Below are 20,106 nucleotides of genomic sequence, written 5' to 3' on the forward strand. Positions count from 1 at the left end.
CAAATTTGAAATTAAGGTGCCGGATGACCTTCAAATCGCCGATTGAAGACGACCCGCTTTGAGCGAATCAGCAGCGTAATGGCGTAATGTCGGCATGCGAAAAACTTCCCTATTAAAACAATTCTGCTCGGCGTTCTCGCAATAGGTGCCAATATTGACCAATATCAAGAGAACGGAAATTTAATTCTCTGCAACATGCAATTAACAAATTTGAAATTAAGGTGCCGGATGACCTTCAAATCGCCGATTGAAGACGACCCGCTTTGAGCGAATCAGCAGCGTAATGGCGCAATGTCGGCATGCAAAAAACTTCCCTATTAAAACAATTCTGCCCGGCGTTCTCGCAATAGGTGCCAATATTGACCAATATCAAGAGAACGGAAATTTAATTCTCTACAACATGCAATTAACAAATTTGAAATTAAGGTGCCGGATGACCTTCAAATCGCCCATTGAAGACGACCCGCTTTGAGCGAATCAGCAGCGTAATGGCGTAATGTCGGCATGCGAAAAACTTCCCTATTAAAACAATTCTGCTCGGCGTTCTCGCAATAGGTGCCAATATAGACCAACATCAAGAGAACGGAAATTTAATTCTCTGCAACATGCAATTAACAAATTTGAAATTAAGGTGCCGGATGACCTTCAAATCGCCGATTGAAGACGACCCGCTTTGAGCGAATCAGCAGCGTAATGGCGTAATGTCGGCATGCGAAAAACTTCCCTATTAAAACAATTCTGCTCGGCGTTCTGGCAATAGGTGCCAATATTGACCAATATCAAGAGAACGGAAATTTAATTCTCTGCAACATGCAATTAACAAATTTGAAATTAAGGTGCCGGATGACCTTCAAATCGCCGATTGAAGACGACCCGCTTTGAGCGAATCAGCAGCGTAATGGCGTAATGTCGGCATGCAAAAAACTTCCCTATTAAAACAATTCTGCTCGGCGTTCTCGCAATAGGTGCCAATATTGACCAATATCAAGAGAACGGAAATTTAATTCTCTACAACATGCAATTAACAAATTTGAAATTAAGGTGCCGGATGACCTTCAAATCGCCCATTGAAGACGACCCGCTTTGAGCGAATCAGCAGCGTAATGGCGTAATGTCGGCATGCGAAAAACTTCCCTATTAAAACAATTCTGCTCGGCGTTCTCGCAATAGGTGCCAATATAGACCAACATCAAGAGAACGGAAATTTAATTCTCTGCAACATGCAATTAACAAATTTGAAATTAAGGTGCCGGATGACCTTCAAATCGCCGATTGAAGACGACCCGCTTTGAGCGAATCAGCAGCGTAATGGCGTAATGTCGGCATGCAAAAAACTTCCCTATTAAAACAATTCTGCTCGGCGTTCTCGCAATAGGTGCCAATATTGACCAATATCAAGAGAACGGAAATTTAATTCTCTACAACATGCAATTAACAAATTTGAAATTAAGGTGCCGGATGACCTTCAAATCGCCGATTGAAGACGACCCGCTTTGAGCGAATCAGCAGCATAATGGCGTAATGTCGGCATGCGAAAAACTTCCCTATTAAAACAAAAAATGCACTAAAACTGCACCAAATACGCTGAAAATCTCTATACCACGTGACTTCTTGCTCATTCAACCAGAAAATTGACCCCAATGCATCACCGGTTGCCTTGTGACGAAACTGAGAATCTCTATGACGCAGGAGTACAAGACGGGCAATCCCCGCGGGCAAAACTATTTTAATAGAGTTGCTGATATGCGGTCTTTAGTCCTATTTTCATAAAATAAAGGCGCCCCCCCTCAGGTTTTCTTTTAAAAAAACCAGTGGCTATTACGCGCGTCTGTCCGCACCATGTAACTCGTCGCATTCGTAACGTACGAAGAAAAAATGACCTGAAAACAAAGTGTTTCTTACACGACGCACACAAAATATGTTGACCTAACGTCAGTCTCGCATTTCTTCGGTTGTTGCAACGTCAGTCTCGCATTATCATATGCCAACAGGTAGTTATTGGTTGTGTCGTAGACCGATCTTGTGCGTTTATCGTTAACGACGTCCTTTTGGCTAATACGCCTCATGCGTTGAAGTTTAAACACGATATTTGCTGATGTAATAGTTACAAATTGTGACGCCATAGTTACAAATTATGACGTCATAGTTACAGATTATGACGTCATAATATAGCCGCCCCCCTGGAAAAATTAAAACTAGGCGCCTATGCGAACAAACAAACAAACAAACAAACAAACCAAAAACGAACCAACTTCCAATACAAAAAACATCTTCTGTGTCGTCCTGTGCGTACGTAACATTCAACACAGCGGGAGTCACGTGACATAAGCACATGGAAACATAGAAATGTCATGACGTCAGTCCAAACTAATTTTCGGTGGCAACAAGTAATTTCCTTGTCTAAAATTAATCTGGGCACGTTTTAAACATTTTGGGACAGCGAATGGTATAGGATTGTTTCACACTAACAGGTAATTAAAACCTTTGTAATTCACTGACGAATAACGCTTATATGATTTTTGTCAGAAATGCCACAGTTTGGAGACGAGGTTATTAACTTAGAGTCAGGGCGGTCGTTTGTAATTATTGTTGCACAACGTTTGGCTTGTCCTTTTGTACGTGGAAAACAGGTCACAAATATAAACAATGCCAATATTACATATTTCATATTAATATACACGGTGTTCTCTGCAACAGCCTTCAACAGCCAAAAGGAAAGGTCAAGCGATAACCGTTGTTGGTATTGCATCTTGTACGGGTCAGTTTGTGGAGTCATGTATCGTCGCGAATCAAAGATTGTGATAAGATATGCATGTTTCGGTGTGATTACATGTGGCACCTTTGGTCTATTCTTTTTGATTATTGAAGAAAGAGGGAAAAAACTGTAGCGGTGAATAATTAAAGAAAAAGGGGGCATAGGGGCAAAAAACAAACACAATGGCGCAAAAACACAAATTACTTGGGTACACGACAAACAGCTTAAACATGGTTTCATAAGATATTCAGTTGTTTTATTTTGACCACCGATGTTCAATTCAATAGTTCTTGTCGATTAAAATACGAGTAATTGTTGGTCGCCTATTAGCGTATTGCATCTGTACATTACATGCCAACAACAACAAAGTGCACAGTCAAAAAAACATTAGAAAATAGTATGAAATTTCAGTACTGTTTTACAATATCACAATATGACTATAGTAAGAATTAAAACCGTTTCATAGGCAAAAGACGCACGATACAGTTTTGCTAGCTTAAATTCCTTTAATTGTTTGTTGGTCATGATAGCCATGGGGTTCGGTTTAAATTGGGAGCTTATTAGTTACCTCTCCACTGCAGCTTTTTTTGGAGATTAGCCTCCAGGGTAACCTATCCGCTAATAAGAAGTCCCATAAACCTTGTGCTTTGGCTGGATTTGTATTACCATTCTGCTGTAACCAAGTATAGAAGGTCTTTGTGTACCCAAAGTGTTGTAAGATATTTTAGACACGTATGTTGGCTTTTTTTGTTTGCGAAGGAACTATGTCCCACTCCTCATGTAGACTTGCTACAAGCTGCAGAAACTTGACGAAAAATGTTGTATTTGGCTCAAAACCAAACTCTGTAACGAATATACCAACAGGTCAACAAGAGCAAATACTCACTCTTCGTGAAAATTTTCTAAAAAATGGTTTACTGCGCTTTTTTATAATTTTGTCCAAGCTGTTGCGCATGTGGTTGGATTTTTGGCTGAGAATTGACATCGCCATACTTTTGACACAATGTAAGGTTTTCAAAGAAATAAGAGTCTTCAATATTTTGCTATGGAACAACCGACGAATTTAAGAGCACCTCAAATCTGTTTTGGTGCAGAAATCGTGTTTGGAGATTGGTTTTGTTTGGTTAAAAGGTTTGGATAACAGCGCTTTAAATTAAGAGGCAACATATGATTCTCATTATCTATCATACCCCCGCCCATGCAAAATTTAAGATATGGTAACGCTTTTATTTCTTTCCTATTATGGCTATAGTTATCTTCCCGATAAGGGTTATTCCTCTGGTCGCCCAAAGGTTCATAACTATGTTGGCTTTTTCAGGGAAGGGAGAAAGTTTAATTCAATTATTTTTTTAAGATTTTTGAGAAATCAGTATTCGCACCTTTTGCAAAAACAATGCAAACAGGGATGATTTTTATTCATGCAGACCACGAACAAAGTTAAGGAGAGTGGGTCATCTTGTCTGAGGCCACGTTCTATGTCAAACGATTCCAAGAAATATGGTGTCGAAAATTTGCATGTAGGTCTATGTGGAAACATGGTAATGGTCCCTAATGTCCATAATGTCGAACAGCAACCGGATATTTGACCCTATATATCGGTGCGGTTGGAAGCCGTGTCGCTCCTTCGATAGAAAACCACGTATCTTGCGTTGACGACTTTTAAGGAGATCTTGTAGTCCATGTTTAGCAAAGATATCGGGCGATAATTTGGGAATATAGAAAACCTTTCCCACTATTAGGAAACAGGGTGACAACTCCTTTACATTGTGAATAGATATTCTACCTGATTAAGTTTCAGTTCTCTTGATATTGGTCAATATTGGCACCTACTACAAGAACGCCGAGCAGAATTGTTGTAATGAGGAAGTTTTTATTGACATTACGCCATTACGCTGCTGATTCGCTCAAAGCGGGTCGTCTTCAATGGGCGATTTGAAGGTCATCCGGCACCTTAATTTCAAATTTGTTAATTGCATGTAGTAGAGAATTAAATTTCCGTTCTCTTGATATTGGTCAATATTGGCACCTATTGCGAGAACGCCGAGCAGAATTGTTTTAATAGGGAAGTTTTTCGCATGCCGACATTACGCCATTATGCTGCTGATTCGCTCAAAGCGGGTCGTCTTCAATCGGCGATTTGAAGGTCATCCGGCACCTTAATTTCAAATTTGTTAATTGCATGTTGTAGAGAATTAAATTTCCGTTCCCTTGATATTGGTCAATATTGGCACCTATTGCCAGAACGCCGGGAAGAATTGTTTTAATAGGGAAGTTTTTCGCATGCCGACATTACGCCATTATGCTGCTGATTCGCTCAAAGCGGGTCGTCTTCAATCGGCGATTTGAAGGTCATCCGGCACCTTAATTTCAAATTTGTTAATTGCATGTTGTAGAGAATTAAATTTCCGTTCTCTTGATATTGGTCAATATTGGCACCTATTGCGAGAACGCCGAGCAGAATTGTTTTAATAGGGAAGTTTTTCGCATGCCGACATTACGCCATTACGCTGCTGATTCGCTCAAAGCGGGTCGTCTTCAATCGGCGATTTGAAGGTCATCCGGCACCTTAATTTCAAATTTGTTAATTGCATGTTGTAGAGAATTAAATTTCCGTTCTCTTGATATTGGTCAATATTGGCACCTATTGCGAGAACGCCGAGCAGAATTGTTTTAATAGGGAAGTTTTTCGCATGCCGACATTACGCCATTACGCTGCTGATTCGCTCAAAGCGGGTCGTCTTCAATCGGCGATTTGAAGGTCATCCGGCACCTTAATTTCAAATTTGTTAATTGCATGTTGTAGAGAATTAAATTTCCGTTCTCTTGATATTGGTCAATATTGGCACCTATTGCGAGAACGCCGAGCAGAATTGTTTTAATAGGGAAGTTTTTCGCATGCCGACATTACGCCATTACGCTGCTGATTCGCTCAAAGCGGGTCGTCTTCAATCGGCGATTTGAAGGTCATCCGGCACCTTAATTTCAAATTTGTTAATTGCATGTTGTAGAGAATTAAATTTCCGTTCTCTGATATTGGTCAATATTGGCACCTATTGCGAGAACGCCGAGCAGAATTGTTTTAATAGGGAAGTTTTTCGCATGCCGACATTACGCCATTACGCTGCTGATTCGCTCAAAGCGGGTCGTCTTCAATGGGCGATTTGAAGGTCATCCGGCACCTTAATTTCAAATTTGTTAATTGCATGTTGTAGAGAATTAAATTTCCGTTCTCTTGATATTGGTCAATATTGGCACCTATTGCGAGAACGCCGAGCAGAATTGTTTTAATAGGGAAGTTTTTCGCATGCCGACATTACGCCATTACGCTGCTGATTCGCTCAAAGCGGGTCGTCTTCAATCGGCGATTTGAAGGTCATCCGGCACCTTAATTTCAAATTTGTTAATTGCATGTTGTAGAGAATTAAATTTCCGTTCTCTGATATTGGTCAATATTGGCACCTATTGCCAGAACGCCGAGCAGAATTGTTTTAGTAGGGAAGTTTTTCGCATGCCGACATTACGCCATTATGCTGCTGATTCGCTCAAAGCGGGTCGTCTTCAATCGGCGATTTGAAGGTCATCCGGCACCTTAATTTCAAATTTGTTAATTGCATGTTGTAGAGAATTAAATTTCCGTTCCCTTGATATTGGTCAATATTGGCACCTATTGCGAGAACGCCGAGCAGAATTGTTTTAATAGGGAAGTTTTTCGCATGCCGACATTACGCCATTACGCTGCTGATTCGCTCAAAGCGGGTCGTCTTCAATCGGCGATTTGATGGTCATCCGGCACCTTAATTTCAAATTTGTTAATTGCATGTTGTAGAGAATTAAATTTCCGTTCCCTTGATATTGGTCAATATTGGCACCTATTGCCAGAACGCCGGGCAGAATTGTTTTAATAGGGAAGTTTTTCGCATGCCGACATTACGCCATTATGCTGCTGATTCGCTCAAAGCGGGTCGTCTTCAATGGGCGATTTGAAGGTCATCCGGCACCTTAATTTCAAATTTGTTAATTGCATGTTGTAGAGAATTAAATTTCCGTTCTCTTGATATTGGTCAATATTGGCACCTATTGCGAGAACGCCGAGCAGAATTGTTTTAATAGGGAAGTTTTTCGCATGCCGACATTACGCCATTACGCTGCTGATTCGCTCAAAGCGGGTCGTCTTCAATCGGCGATTTGAAGGTCATCCGGCACCTTAATTTCAAATTTGTTAATTGCATGTTGTAGAGAATTAAATTTCCGTTCTCTGATATTGGTCAATATTGGCACCTATTGCCAGAACGCCGAGCAGAATTGTTTTAGTAGGGAAGTTTTTCGCATGCCGACATTACGCCATTATGCTGCTGATTCGCTCAAAGCGGGTCGTCTTCAATCGGCGATTTGAAGGTCATCCGGCACCTTAATTTCAAATTTGTTAATTGCATGTTGTAGAGAATTAAATTTCCGTTCCCTTGATATTGGTCAATATTGGCACCTATTGCGAGAACGCCGAGCAGAATTGTTTTAATAGGGAAGTTTTTCGCATGCCGACATTACGCCATTACGCTGCTGATTCGCTCAAAGCGGGTCGTCTTCAATCGGCGATTTGATGGTCATCCGGCACCTTAATTTCAAATTTGTTAATTGCATGTTGTAGAGAATTAAATTTCCGTTCCCTTGATATTGGTCAATATTGGCACCTATTGCCAGAACGCCGGGCAGAATTGTTTTAATAGGGAAGTTTTTCGCATGCCGACATTACGCCATTATGCTGCTGATTCGCTCAAAGCGGGTCGTCTTCAATGGGCGATTTGAAGGTCATCCGGCACCTTAATTTCAAATTTGTTAATTGCATGTTGTAGAGAATTAAATTTCCGTTCTCTTGATATTGGTCAATATTGGCACCTATTGCCAGAACGCCGAGCAGAATTGTTTTAATAGGGAAGTTTTTCGCATGCCGACATTACGCCATTACGCTGCTGATTCGCTCAAAGCGGGTCGTCTTCAATCGGCGATTTGAAGGTCATCCGGCACCTTAATTTCAAATTTGTTAATTGCATGTTGTAGAGAATTAAATTTCCGTTCTCTGATATTGGTCAATATTGGCACCTATTGCCAGAACGCCGAGCAGAATTGTTTTAGTAGGGAAGTTTTTCGCATGCCGACATTACGCCATTATGCTGCTGATTCGCTCAAAGCGGGTCGTCTTCAATCGGCGATTTGAAGGTCATCCGGCACCTTAATTTCAAATTTGTTAATTGCATGTTGTAGAGAATTAAATTTCCGTTCCCTTGATATTGGTCAATATTGGCACCTATTGCGAGAACGCCGAGCAGAATTGTTTTAATAGGGAAGTTTTTCGCATGCCGACATTACGCCATTACGCTGCTGATTCGCTCAAAGCGGGTCGTCTTCAATCGGCGATTTGATGGTCATCCGGCACCTTAATTTCAAATTTGTTAATTGCATGTTGTAGAGAATTAAATTTCCGTTCCCTTGATATTGGTCAATATTGGCACCTATTGCCAGAACGCCGGGCAGAATTGTTTTAATAGGGAAGTTTTTCGCATGCCGACATTACGCCATTATGCTGCTGATTCGCTCAAAGCGGGTCGTCTTCAATGGGCGATTTGAAGGTCATCCGGCACCTTAATTTCAAATTTGTTAATTGCATGTTGTAGAGAATTAAATTTCCGTTCTCTTGATATTGGTCAATATTGGCACCTATTGCCAGAACGCCGAGCAGAATTGTTTTAATAGGGAAGTTTTTCGCATGCCGACATTACGCCATTACGCTGCTGATTCGCTCAAAGCGGGTCGTCTTCAATCGGCGATTTGAAGGTCATCCGGCACCTTAATTTCAAATTTGTTAATTGCATGTTGTAGAGAATTAAATTTCCGTTCTCTTGATATTGGTCAATATTGGCACCTATTGCCAGAACGCCGAGCAGAATTATTTTAATAGGGAAGTTTTTCGCATGCCGACATTACGCCATTACGCTGCTGATTCGCTCAAAGCGGGTCGTCTTCAATCGGCGATTTGAAGGTCATCCGGCACCTTAATTTCAAATTTGTTAATTGCATGTTGTAGAGAATTAAATTTCCGTTCTCTTGATATTGGTCAATATTGGCACCTATTGCGAGAACGCCGAGCAGAATTGTTTTAATAGGGAAGTTTTTCGCATGCCGACATTACGTCATTACGCTGCTGATTCGCTCAAAGCGGGTCGTCTTCAATGGGCGATTTGAAGGTCATCCGGCACCTTAATTTCAAATTTGTTAATTGCATGTTGTAGAGCATTAAATTTCCGTTCCCTTGATATTGGTCAATATTGGCACCTATTGCAAGAACGCCGAGCAGAATTCTTTGTATTAGACTAGTTTTTCGCATGCCGCCATTATGCTGAATCGCAAAACCAGGCGATTTTTTTAATTCGCGATTTTTTTGATTGATACAGCTGCGGAAAATGTTGTTTAAATGTTTTTTGAGGTTTGATCTGCTTGCTCATCTCTGTAATTTGATTCTACTCCAAAAAAAACAATTTTTGAGTATATGCCTGTTGTACCTTGTAGAATGTGGCAAATTTGCAAAATTATTCTGCCAGAATTCTGCCAGAATGAGGGTGGTGTCTACTGAAGCACCTGAGAGCAGATGCACAACCGTGACGAACTTTTTGTACGTCATAAAAGAACAAACAATCAGTCGGCCTACTATATGTTTAGTATACTATGATTTAACTGTCCGACAGGAATTTCATAAAGACGTTAATTCGAAACACGTTTATCTACGGTTTAATAAATGGTCTAATTGTCTCCGGTTCACAAAAACAACTTCTACGCGTATAACTTCGCCGTTTTTCAATGAATTTCAATGTTTTTTTTTATTCTGGCCACGTGGTCCTGGTTTACATTCATTGAGTTAATAAAACAACCGCTAGCACGGATGTTGTTGTGAGATCAAATAATGTTTGTGTTTTTTTTAAAATGAAGAAGTTCGTAATATAATGGCGTAAAAAGTGTGAAGGATAAACGAATAGTTGGGTTATAGTGACAAAACATTTCTGTTTTGTGAAGGTAGCAATCAGATTATGCTTTTTGTCCTTGCTGTTACATAGGATAGGTGGACGGTGGTTACTGGTTTTCAATAATGTATTTATAGTATTATTCTCATATGACATAATGGTAACTATAATTCAGATTAAATAAAATGTCACGTATATGGAGTTGTTTATTGGAATATTCGTTGATGTATAAAAAGCATCAGCTGGTTCATACATTATTTGCACCATTAAAATTCTGCGAAACAAATCTGTGCAAATTCCAAATTTTCAGACCACAATTAACCCAGCTGTAATTTAATTTTGGGTCTAAAGGGCAATAACAGTGTAGGTTGAAAACATGTTGAACATATCAAAATGTGACGTGTTGGGTTTTGACATGGACCACACTCTTTGCTGTTATAATCTTCCAGCTCAAACTGAGTTATGTCATCAATCTATTGGTCAGTATTTGGTGTCTGACAAAAAATATTGTGAAAGCCTGTTGTTGCCTGCTTTGGATGAGGACCTTGCATATGGAGGAGGACTTGTATTTGATGTTCGGCATGGAATTTTAGTTAAACTTGATGAAAACGGAACAGTTGAACATGCAAGGCTTGGAGTAAAATTCTTGTCACAAGCCGAAATTAATCACTTTTATCCAAATGAAAAATGGGATCTTTTCTCACAAATTCAGGAAGGTTGTCTTAGTGTACCTGGTGTTTACCATATGACTGACAGTAACTTTGATATTTCATACCTAACAGTATTGTCTCGACTAAAGAATAAAGTACTTTGTGATCCAGTTCATGAAAGATGTGAAAACACTGTAAATAATTACAATAAAATGCTTCAGGATTTTAATGCTGCACTTAACTCATCCTGGCATCCTGATTCTTATGAAAAAGGAACAAGTCAGTTTTTTGAGTCTGTGAAAGCACATCCTGATAAATACTTGAAGAAGTGTTCAATCACTGTCAAAAGTTGGCTAAAAAATTTGAAAGAAAGTGGAAAGGTTTTGTTTCTACTCACTTCTTCTCATTGTGATTATGCTCAGTTTGTTATGTCGTATTGTCTTGGAGAAGACTGGAGAAAGTTTTTTGATATTGTAATTACAAAAGCTAAGAAGCCAAGATTTTTTAATGATACCTATCCATTTAAAGAAATTGATGTTAAACATTTGTTAGAAACAGAAAATGACTGTCCTTCATTGCAAAGAGGTGGTTGGTATTCACAGGGCAATTGCAATGAGCTATCCAAGCATTTAAAAGAGTGGACTAATATGTCTGAACCAAATATAGTATATTTTGGTGACAGTTTACGAAGTGACATTGTTCCTGCCAGGAAACACTGGCAATGGAATACTGTGTTTGTAATGGATGCATTGCGAATTCATGAAGATGCTCAGTTTATGTTGCATCAAGATGAAAAGTCATTGTTGTTTTCTGATTTGTGGGGTCCTGTATTATCCTGTAATAAAAGTTGTCCCATGTCTTCATTCTTTGCTAGATTAGTTTCTTCTTTTGCCACAATTGCTGTGCCATCTATTGATGATGTAGCTGTGCAAAACAAGTCTTATGAATTTTCAGGGTTCTCCAGTCCTGTTTGTATGAAAGGTTTTTTTCCTGGATGTTCTGAAATTCTTTGGAAGTAATATATCATCATGTATTTTAATATGTCCAAAATTTACTTTTTCTTTATAAAGGGCATTGTTAATGCATGTAAATTGTCTAAAACATGTTTAAGTATAATGAAGAGTTTTCTGAAAGTGTTCGTTTGCCAGTTGATCAACTTGGACACACTGGTGATCCAACAAGAGATTTAGAATATGAACGTCATCGTCAAGCTGTTCCTGAACCTGTTCAAAAATACCTTCAGTTTTTTCAAAAAGCTGTAACTGATCAAAATCTGTATGAAATTGAAAACTATTATGAAAATGGGTGAGTTACATTTCTTTTGAATCACATCATTTCAACCTGTAGATAACACCAATGGGCATAGGTGATAGCTTTATGAGGGACCAAATTGTTGTTATGTCATAAAATGAACTTTCGCCCACTCACTGGACTTACACTAGAGTCCAACATATACAGTATGATATATATATGCTGTCTAAGTTAAAAATGATAGTGGGCAGCCCCCTGGGCTAATTAAAGGTATAAACAGTGTTTCTGTTTAGATGTATCTATATATATATACTGGACATTAATCTATTTAGGAATTAGCAATAACTGGATACATATCTCAAAGTATCCAAATTTATAGTGAATTATTTAGTTTATAATTTTTTTTTTTTTTTTTCTGTTGCACCATTTTACACAAAACAATAAAAAAATTGTCATACACATGCAGAGCATCTATTCGTTTGATTTTAGGTAAAAGCTGCCTTAGCTTGTAAACTAGCTACATTATTCTGAAATACATGGAATTGACAATAAGCTTTGGCGAGACTCCAAGATAGTGCTACTCTGCAATAAAGCTTAATTAATGAAACAATGCAGAACACCACACAAACAAATAACACTTACCAACATATGATGTCACAACATAAATGAAAATGTGATCAACAAACAGCGCATATAACAATGTATATACATCCATTGTAAATAAGTATCCAATACAGTACGGACATTGGATGTTGTTTACATTATTAATGTATACAGCATAATCAGAATGGAATTTCATTGCTACCGTGTTTATGTAAAATTTACAATGAAAATAATCATAAATTTAACAGATGGAATTCATTAACTGAACGATTTTATTCGACTGAAGCATGGCCAGATGGTGAATCTATTCTGCACATAATTGGAAATGGTGGGTACAGTTTGGAATTTTTCATTAAACATTAATGTGCGACCAGGTTATATTAGTAGTTATGCTTGAAATGGCATTCTGATCATTACTATTTAAAGTGTTGATTTTTCATTTCCTTACAAACATCTACCACTAGATTAGTTGGGAGTAAATAAAAATATTTAATGTCCCAATTAAAATTTGTTTTGTATTTTTTGTTTAAATATCAGAAGTAACAATGCAAATTAAAATTAATGAATTGTTATTATAATACAATTAATAACTCCATTTTATCTGATTGGTTTGAGTATTCATTGGGATCATGCACATATGCACTTAGAAAAAAACTTGAATGTGAAACCCCCTGTTATATTGTCAGGGAGTGTGGCGCACCCCATACATGACGCCTATGTTTGACTACATATTTATATATTGCTGTTTTGAAAAAAATATTTATAACCCTTGTTGCGATTGTAGAAGAAATGAATAACCTGCAGGGCTGAGGTTTTCAGAAACACTTGTTTGTTTATAGATAAGTTATTGACCAACAGTACGGCAAACAATTGTTTTAGGGTCATCACTTTGTGAATGCAGCGAGCACGACCAATACATGAAGCAAATGTGGAGGCGAATTGCAATATTTTCTTTGAATACGAGGGGGGTTGAGGGAGGGTCAATTAGTTTATTTGTTGAACACGTTGCCAATATTACGCATGTTGGAAACAACTGTTAGCGCTCACATAGGTGCAAAGAGAAATAAAAGGCCAATCCAGTTAAAGTACCATGCGGTTTTAGGTAAGCATTAGGAAAGTTCCTGGTTTTTAAAGGGATTTAGAAAAAAATTACAGTGGCGTTTATTTTAGTTATCAAAAAATATTTCACAAAATCGGGTTACTTGTAATTGTTTTTTTCAAAATCCCTTACATGCCTAAAAATGTAATGAAACGTTATGTTTAAAAACTTTTCTTACCTAAAAATACATCTTATTCTGTTTTATAACAAAGGCTGACCAATTTCATAAGCCAAACATCCAGGCAAAACCTGTTAGGTTTTTGGCAATGTACAGCCGACAATGCAAACTTACTATAAACCATGAATTAGCATCCATGGCCACATGAGGCTGTATTGCCACAGGTTTTGTCCCTCTTGCCTATGTATATATATATGTATATTTATAAAGTTTGTATACTGCCTAAACTTTGTAACTAATACTAATGTAAATGTCCTGATTATAGAAAACAAGCCATTTAAAATTGTTGCATTTTCAAAGATCCACAGTTTTTGATTCTCTACAAGGAGCTCTACTTCAGGCACATATATGCCAGAATGCAAACTGGTCCAACTCAGGAACAACGATTCAAATCTTATTACAACTATTGTGATCTATTTAACTACATTTTAAGTAAGTATTTTTAGTTTTTATCAGTAGTGCATCTACCGCATGTCAAGTGGTTTCCAACTTTTGAAGTCGCAGACACCATTTATAAAAACATTGGTCTGCATCCCCAACATAAAATGTACTTAAAGCTATTTAATGAACTAAGTTTTGCATTTATTTAAATAATTAAATGAGTGTGAGGTAACAAATAGTGAACCTATTTTTTTTTAATTAGGAAATACCTTACACAGAGAATGCACAAAAATTAGAGGTTGGCACCCCACTGCTGTGTGACTATTTTGCCCTTATGTTGCAACTCCATTGAGGCAGCTTGCTCATTTTACAAAAAAGGAAAAATTCAAATAAATAATCAACATTTTACATTTGATGTGCCTGAATGTCTATATTGCTCATTTTGTATGCTGAAGGTTGCTAACGTCTGGCATATATCAAACATTTTGCTGAGAATATTAAACCTATTATGTACAATTTTAACACACCCCATAGTTGGAGAACCCATGGGCCCCGGGTTTTTAGAATTTGTTTGGAGTGCCACATGGAGAAAATGTATGGTGTCACCCAAAATGATGATGTAACAATTAGTTTTTTCCTTTGTCAATGAATGAATTGGTTTCAAAATAAACTGTTACTTTATCTGCTTGGCACATCAGTCATTGAGCTCCCATATGTGTCTCTAAGAAAAACAGGGGTGCTGAACCCCTATAATTTTTCAGAGTGTGACCCCATACTTGGCGCAATATACAGATATGTAAAGTAATAAAAATTATCTTTTTAATATTAGCACAGTTCAAGTGTAAAAAAAATATATATATGTGCATATAACACGCACAGTTTTTTTGCTCAATAGTTCAATACCAGTTGTGATATTACATCTCTTATAACTTAGACGCAGATTCACCATCAAGTCTTCAACTTCCAAACCAATGGTTGTGGGATATTATTGATGAGTTTATTTATCAGGTATAATATGTTGTATATATTTATCTTGCCTGGGTGCTTCCAAAAAGTCAAGACCCCCTTTATGTGAACTACTTGTTCAGTTTTGGTAGCGAACACAGGTGTTTTGTTAAAGAGTATGTTTCATTGACATTAATCTAAGAATGAATTTTTTTGCAATGGCCTTTTTGTTACCAATTTTACATTGCAGAACAAAAATAGGAAAAAAACATGCGTAGGCATTCATATTTTCCTAAGCTTGGCCACAAGTAACAGTAACTTTAAAAGTAAAAAAAGGGGCATTTTCTTGAAATAAATCTAAACTTGTGCCACTGGGCCAATTTTTCCTAAACCGGTGAATTGATCACCCTTGAATGAAATTTTTGTACGGAGTAATGAAACGTTTATTTGTTAATATCTATTTTATTAAACTAACATTTGGCATCGTCTTTGACATCTCCTCGAAAAAAAGTTGCACATTTCATTTTTAACCTGAATAATAAAAAAAAAATAATAATAATAATATAATGCAATATACTACATTAACATTGGGTTGAAATTCTGACTTCATTTGGGGTGAACACACCTGCTAGGTAAAGAAACATTACACTAAACTTTTCCAGTCTGACATAACTGGTCAACCAAACTAACAAAAAGAAGGATGGTATAGTTTAAGAAACTGTTACCTATTTTAATTTTATTAAGCACCATAAAGTTAAAACTTTCCTTTCACCCTAATATTAATTTTTTTATAAAAACAAAAAAAATAATAAAAAACAAGTAGAGTCTCTGGTTTGTTTATTTATTTCTATGTATACTAATAAAATTACTGGTATGTTTGATGAACATTAAAGCTAGTTGTTGTCATGTTTAGTTTCAGGCCTTCACACAGTATCGATGCAAATTAAGCAAGAAAACCATGGAGGAAATTGATATTCTTCGCAATAATCCAAAGGTATTAATATATTGAGCAATTACCTTTTTTGTCATTTTTAAAGCAGGGACTGGTAAACTTTTCAACTTGGGGGCCTGAAATTATCAACAATGTGACTAACAGTCTAAAACAAGTATCAAGAATACAAAGAGTGTTTACATTTATACTGTATTTGTTTGATGAAGTAATCATTTACAATGATTAACGTTTAAAACAGAAAATTCAAATAATCATGCACATTGCATGCATCAGTATTTTTGAGCCTCTTTCTTAGAATTTATTTTTAATTCTCTATTTTTTTATATGTATGTATGAAAAGAAATATGTTTTTGCTTCCTGTAAACTTAAAACCTATTTGGCAGATTTGGAATATACATAGTGTTCTAAATGTCTTGCACTCATTGGTTGACAAGTCAAAAATAAATGAACAACTTAATGCTTACAACAGAGGATTGGACCAAGAGTCAATTGCTAGAGTAGCTGGTATATTCACAGTTGAATGTTGTCTTGAGCAAATCAATTATGGTAATCGATTTTAGGGACATTCGGAAGATGTTCACTATACAAGATGCTGGGTTATTTTAGTCTTATTGGTCTTCTTCGTCTTCACAGTTTGCTGGGAGATTATTATCAAGCTCTATCTGTTTTAGACAACATTAACATTACAAAACGGGTAAATGTGTAATCTGTTATGTTTTCTAATCAAGATTTGCCAAATCTTTTTAAAGCCAACATATTATTAGAGTACAGTCTATTCAAGAGTTCCTGAGTGTCAGATTACAACTTACTACTATGTTGGATTTGCATACATGATGATGAGACGGTATCAAGCTGCAATTGATACTTTTTCAAGTATCCTGACATATATTCAAAGAACTAAAAACACAGCATTACAGCGGTCCAGTCAATACAAAATGGATATGGTTTGTTAACCTGAAATATTTTAATATCTTACATCTATTAAGAGTTTTTTATTGTAGATTAATAAGCAAACAGATCAAATGTTTAATCTGTTAGCATTGTGCAGCACATTATATCCTGTTCGTATTGATGAATCTTTATCACAAATGATGCGGGAAAAAGTTGGACAAGATAAATGGCAGAGAATGCAGAAAGGGTGCAACATCAAAAATGTTTAGCTTAAGTATTTCATGCTTTTTATACATTTCAATTTTTCAGGGAAAAAACAGCATTTGAAGAAGCTTTTTCATTCGGTTGTCCCAAGTTTCTTTCCCCTGTAGCACCAAACTTTGATGCAGGTCCTCTGAATTCCCACAAAGAACCAATGTTGCATCAGTGCAAGGTTTTTTATTTTTGTAATGTTTTTGCATACATAAATATTTTTAATATTTAATTGCATTGCAGGTGTTTTTGGAAGAAGTGGAACAGCAAACTCAACTTCCAACAATTCGCAGTTACCTAAAATTGTATGCGACATTACCTGTGGTAAAGCTCGCTGAATTTTTAGACATGGATGTGGAAGAGTTTACTGCACAGCTTGTGTGTTTAAAGGTAAACAGTAAATAAACTATTTATTTTGCATTTCAGTAATCTTCATGGCAAACTTAAAAGTAATAGTGTATATACTATGTATCAAATTTTTCATCTTGCAACCCACATTTATGTAGGATTTATTCTGTGGCACTTACGAGATGCCAGTGTTGGTTTAAAATTGTAAATTCTATTGAAATCGTTATTGTAAAATTATATTATTATGTGTGAACAAGCTTTGGATAGTATTGTAAATAGGGCTTTGGGCTCAGACAAATAAATACAAAACATTATTTGCATAAACCCTAATATATTTGTGCATAAACCGTTACATCATCAATGACAATTCTGGTTGCTTCTTGTGTCTGTATATTATTATATGTTATTGTTTTGCACACTTATTTTCTTCAGTTACGCCATGCTTGTAATTAGTACATCAAAAATAACCCATGGTGAAAGTTGTTTTATAATAAAAATGGTAATACTTTGATACAAATCACTCTTACAATTGAGCATATTTTTTTGCTAAATTTGCTAAAGATAGAACTAATTTGTTGCACTGTTCTCCTTTTTTTCTAAACAGCATAAAATGAAAAATGCCAGGGTGGATAAAGACCAGGAAGGAAGGCTGGAAGTTGACTTCTACATTGATGGGGTAAAAAATGTTTACAGTGAAATTGCATCTCTTTATTTTGTTTTCCTTTGACGGGGAATCCTATTTATCAAACATGAACACCAACCAATCATTGTTTTACTATTATTTCCTTAACGATCTTAAAGTGCTTGATAAGGTAATATTTCATTTTATTTAAATTTATTGCACTTATTCCAAGGTGCTGTTACATTGCACTTACCAATACAAACAGAACTAGCATTGTATGTCCTAATAATGCTGTATTGCACTTTTTATGAAACAAGATATGTTTAGGACATGGTACACATTGCTGATACCAAAATTGAACGAGGGTATGCTGATTACTTCATAAAGCAAATTCATAAATTTGAGGAAGTAAGTTGAATTATGTCTCCCAGTTGTTCAATAATAAAGTTTTCTTACTTTTTGTAGTTGAACCGAAGTATCAAAGTTCTCAAGTGAAAATATCTGTTTTCTGGTATTGTGACCATTTCTTGCAACCAGACCAGGAAAAATATACAATAAACTTGTTTGCAAAGAAATGTTTTGTTGCTATATCCGGATTTGTTTTATTTTTAACTTTATGGACAGAATAGATAAAAAAGTTAAGACAACCTGGTCAACAACATTGCACCAACTTACAGTTTGGCTTCTTTACCACAAATGGTTGTTGCTGGAGTTTGTTGTCTTAAGGACACTGGTAGTTTTTTGAAACCAAAAAAAAGTTTTATGCAATACATGGCAAGATGTCTGGATCATGGTTCTTATATAAGGGTCTTTATTGGCCCATCCAGTGAAAACAAGGTTTTCCCAAAAGTAATACTTTTGTTGGTAGGGCAGAAATAAAACTAATATTGGTTGAACCCATGAGCTGGGAAACCTTACCCAAAAAACGTTTTTTTCATGGGTGATGTTGTGGACTTCCGGAATCCACCAAGAGCATGTCACTCTTTTTCACCCACACGCAGGTAATATTTTAACAATGTCTTTAAATTCCTTGGGGGTCCTTGTCTGCTAATTCTAAGTAAACAACGGTTGTTAACCCTATATAGCCTACGCCCATCCATTTGTTACTGAGCCGTGTATACGACAGCGTTCTCTCGAACACTGTTACAGTCGTAGACAATAGAAAACATTTAACATCTCCCCGATGAATTTTGGAGAAGGTGGTCACAGGATATAGACTATTTAATTGCTTGACAAAAAGAAGGGGCCTCTCTGATAGCACAATTTTTGATCGATTAGGCTTAAACCGTCTTTGGGAGATGGGACAGGTTCTGCTTGCGTTCCCGAACAGCCGCGGTGTCTGGTCGAAGAAAAAGCGCGAAGACGGGATCCACGGAGCCTGCAATCTGTCAATTGCAAATACATTGTTATACTACATTACAAATGCTTGTAATCCACGACTGCGAGGATGGCAGACGCCGAACCAGTATTGTACATCCGTCGCATTCCGGTCACACAGTAATCGTACTGGCAGTGCATTGCGGTGCACATGATCTTGATTTGACGAATGAAGATTAATCTTGGACGCTATACTGATGACTTCTTTCGTCGTGTTGTGCTTTTTCGTTGATTCGTGATTTCAATGTTTTCTATGTTTATGCGTAAATGTGTTCAAGTAGCCTACAATCACACATTTAAGACCGCATATCAGTATTTCTATTGAAAAAGTTTCGCCCGCGGGGAATGCCCATCTTGGACTCCCCTGTCATAGAGAAACTCAGTGATGTCACAAGGCAACCGGTGAAGCATTGGGGTCAAATTTATGGTTGAATAAGCAGGGAGTCACGTGCTGTTGCCAGAGCAATTTTCAGCGTGTTTGGTGCAATTTTAGTGCATTTTTTGTCCTTCTCATTCAGCTAGTCATTTGGTGCTGGGTGCTGTGGAAAAGTTAGTTGAAAAATCACCAAAATGTTCAAGTGTTCATAGCTTAAAATTGAATCACAGAAGTATACCTTAATTTGTGATTTTATGTTAGGCCCGCCTCTTGTCTCTGCATTCAGGTCAAAATTAGTTGCAGGAAATTTGCTTTGGTTGCCCTCTGGGACTGTTTTTGCTATCCTATAGCACATAAGATCTTCCTGAAGGCTCCCCAGATCCTTGCTGTGTCTCGTCCGATGCAGCTGCAATAAA

The 20,106-nt window shown here is 37.0% G+C and overlaps 2 protein-coding genes across 2 annotated transcripts; both read left to right on the forward strand.

Annotated features, from left to right (window-relative positions):
- The first annotated feature begins 10,121 nt into the window (after nt 1–10,121).
- LOC145899591 (5'-nucleotidase domain-containing protein 1-like) lies at nt 10,122–11,484 on the forward strand. Its single transcript, XM_082988442.1, has one exon. It carries the CDS (start codon nt 10,142–10,144, stop codon nt 11,432–11,434), a length of 1,293 nt encoding a protein of 430 aa, XP_082844568.1. The 5' UTR covers nt 10,122–10,141; the 3' UTR covers nt 11,435–11,484.
- On the forward strand, nt 11,464–18,512 carry LOC145899589 (eukaryotic translation initiation factor 3 subunit L-like). Its single transcript, XM_082988440.1, has 14 exons — nt 11,464–11,720; nt 12,518–12,597; nt 13,847–13,978; nt 14,862–14,935; nt 15,786–15,866; nt 16,208–16,328; nt 16,385–16,518; nt 16,589–16,768; nt 16,826–16,962; nt 17,025–17,148; nt 17,211–17,357; nt 17,920–17,991; nt 18,265–18,345; nt 18,403–18,512. Exons 1-14 carry the CDS (start codon nt 11,518–11,520, stop codon nt 18,430–18,432), a joined length of 1,596 nt encoding a protein of 531 aa, XP_082844566.1. The 5' UTR covers nt 11,464–11,517; the 3' UTR covers nt 18,433–18,512.
- The last annotated feature ends 1,594 nt before the right edge of the window (nt 18,513–20,106 follow it).

This window comes from Ascidia mentula, chromosome 4 (assembly GCF_947561715.1).
Source record: "Ascidia mentula chromosome 4, kaAscMent1.1, whole genome shotgun sequence".
NCBI classification, from domain to species: Eukaryota; Metazoa; Chordata; class Ascidiacea; order Phlebobranchia; family Ascidiidae; genus Ascidia; species Ascidia mentula.

Bases quoted from the DNA above. Each gene is read 5' to 3' on its own strand.
- LOC145899591 (XM_082988442.1), top strand. From the start codon at position 10,142: ATGTTGAACATATCAAAATGTGACGTGTTGGGTTTTGACATGGACCAC.
- LOC145899589 (XM_082988440.1), top strand. From the start codon at position 11,518: ATGTTTAAGTATAATGAAGAGTTTTCTGAAAGTGTTCGTTTGCCAGTT. The intron at 14,936-15,785 runs GTATAATATGTT...TGTCATGTTTAG, and splicing joins TTGATGAGTTTATTTATCAG to TTTCAGGCCTTCACACAGTA. The intron at 17,149-17,210 runs GTTTTTTATTTT...ATTGCATTGCAG, and splicing joins CAATGTTGCATCAGTGCAAG to GTGTTTTTGGAAGAAGTGGA.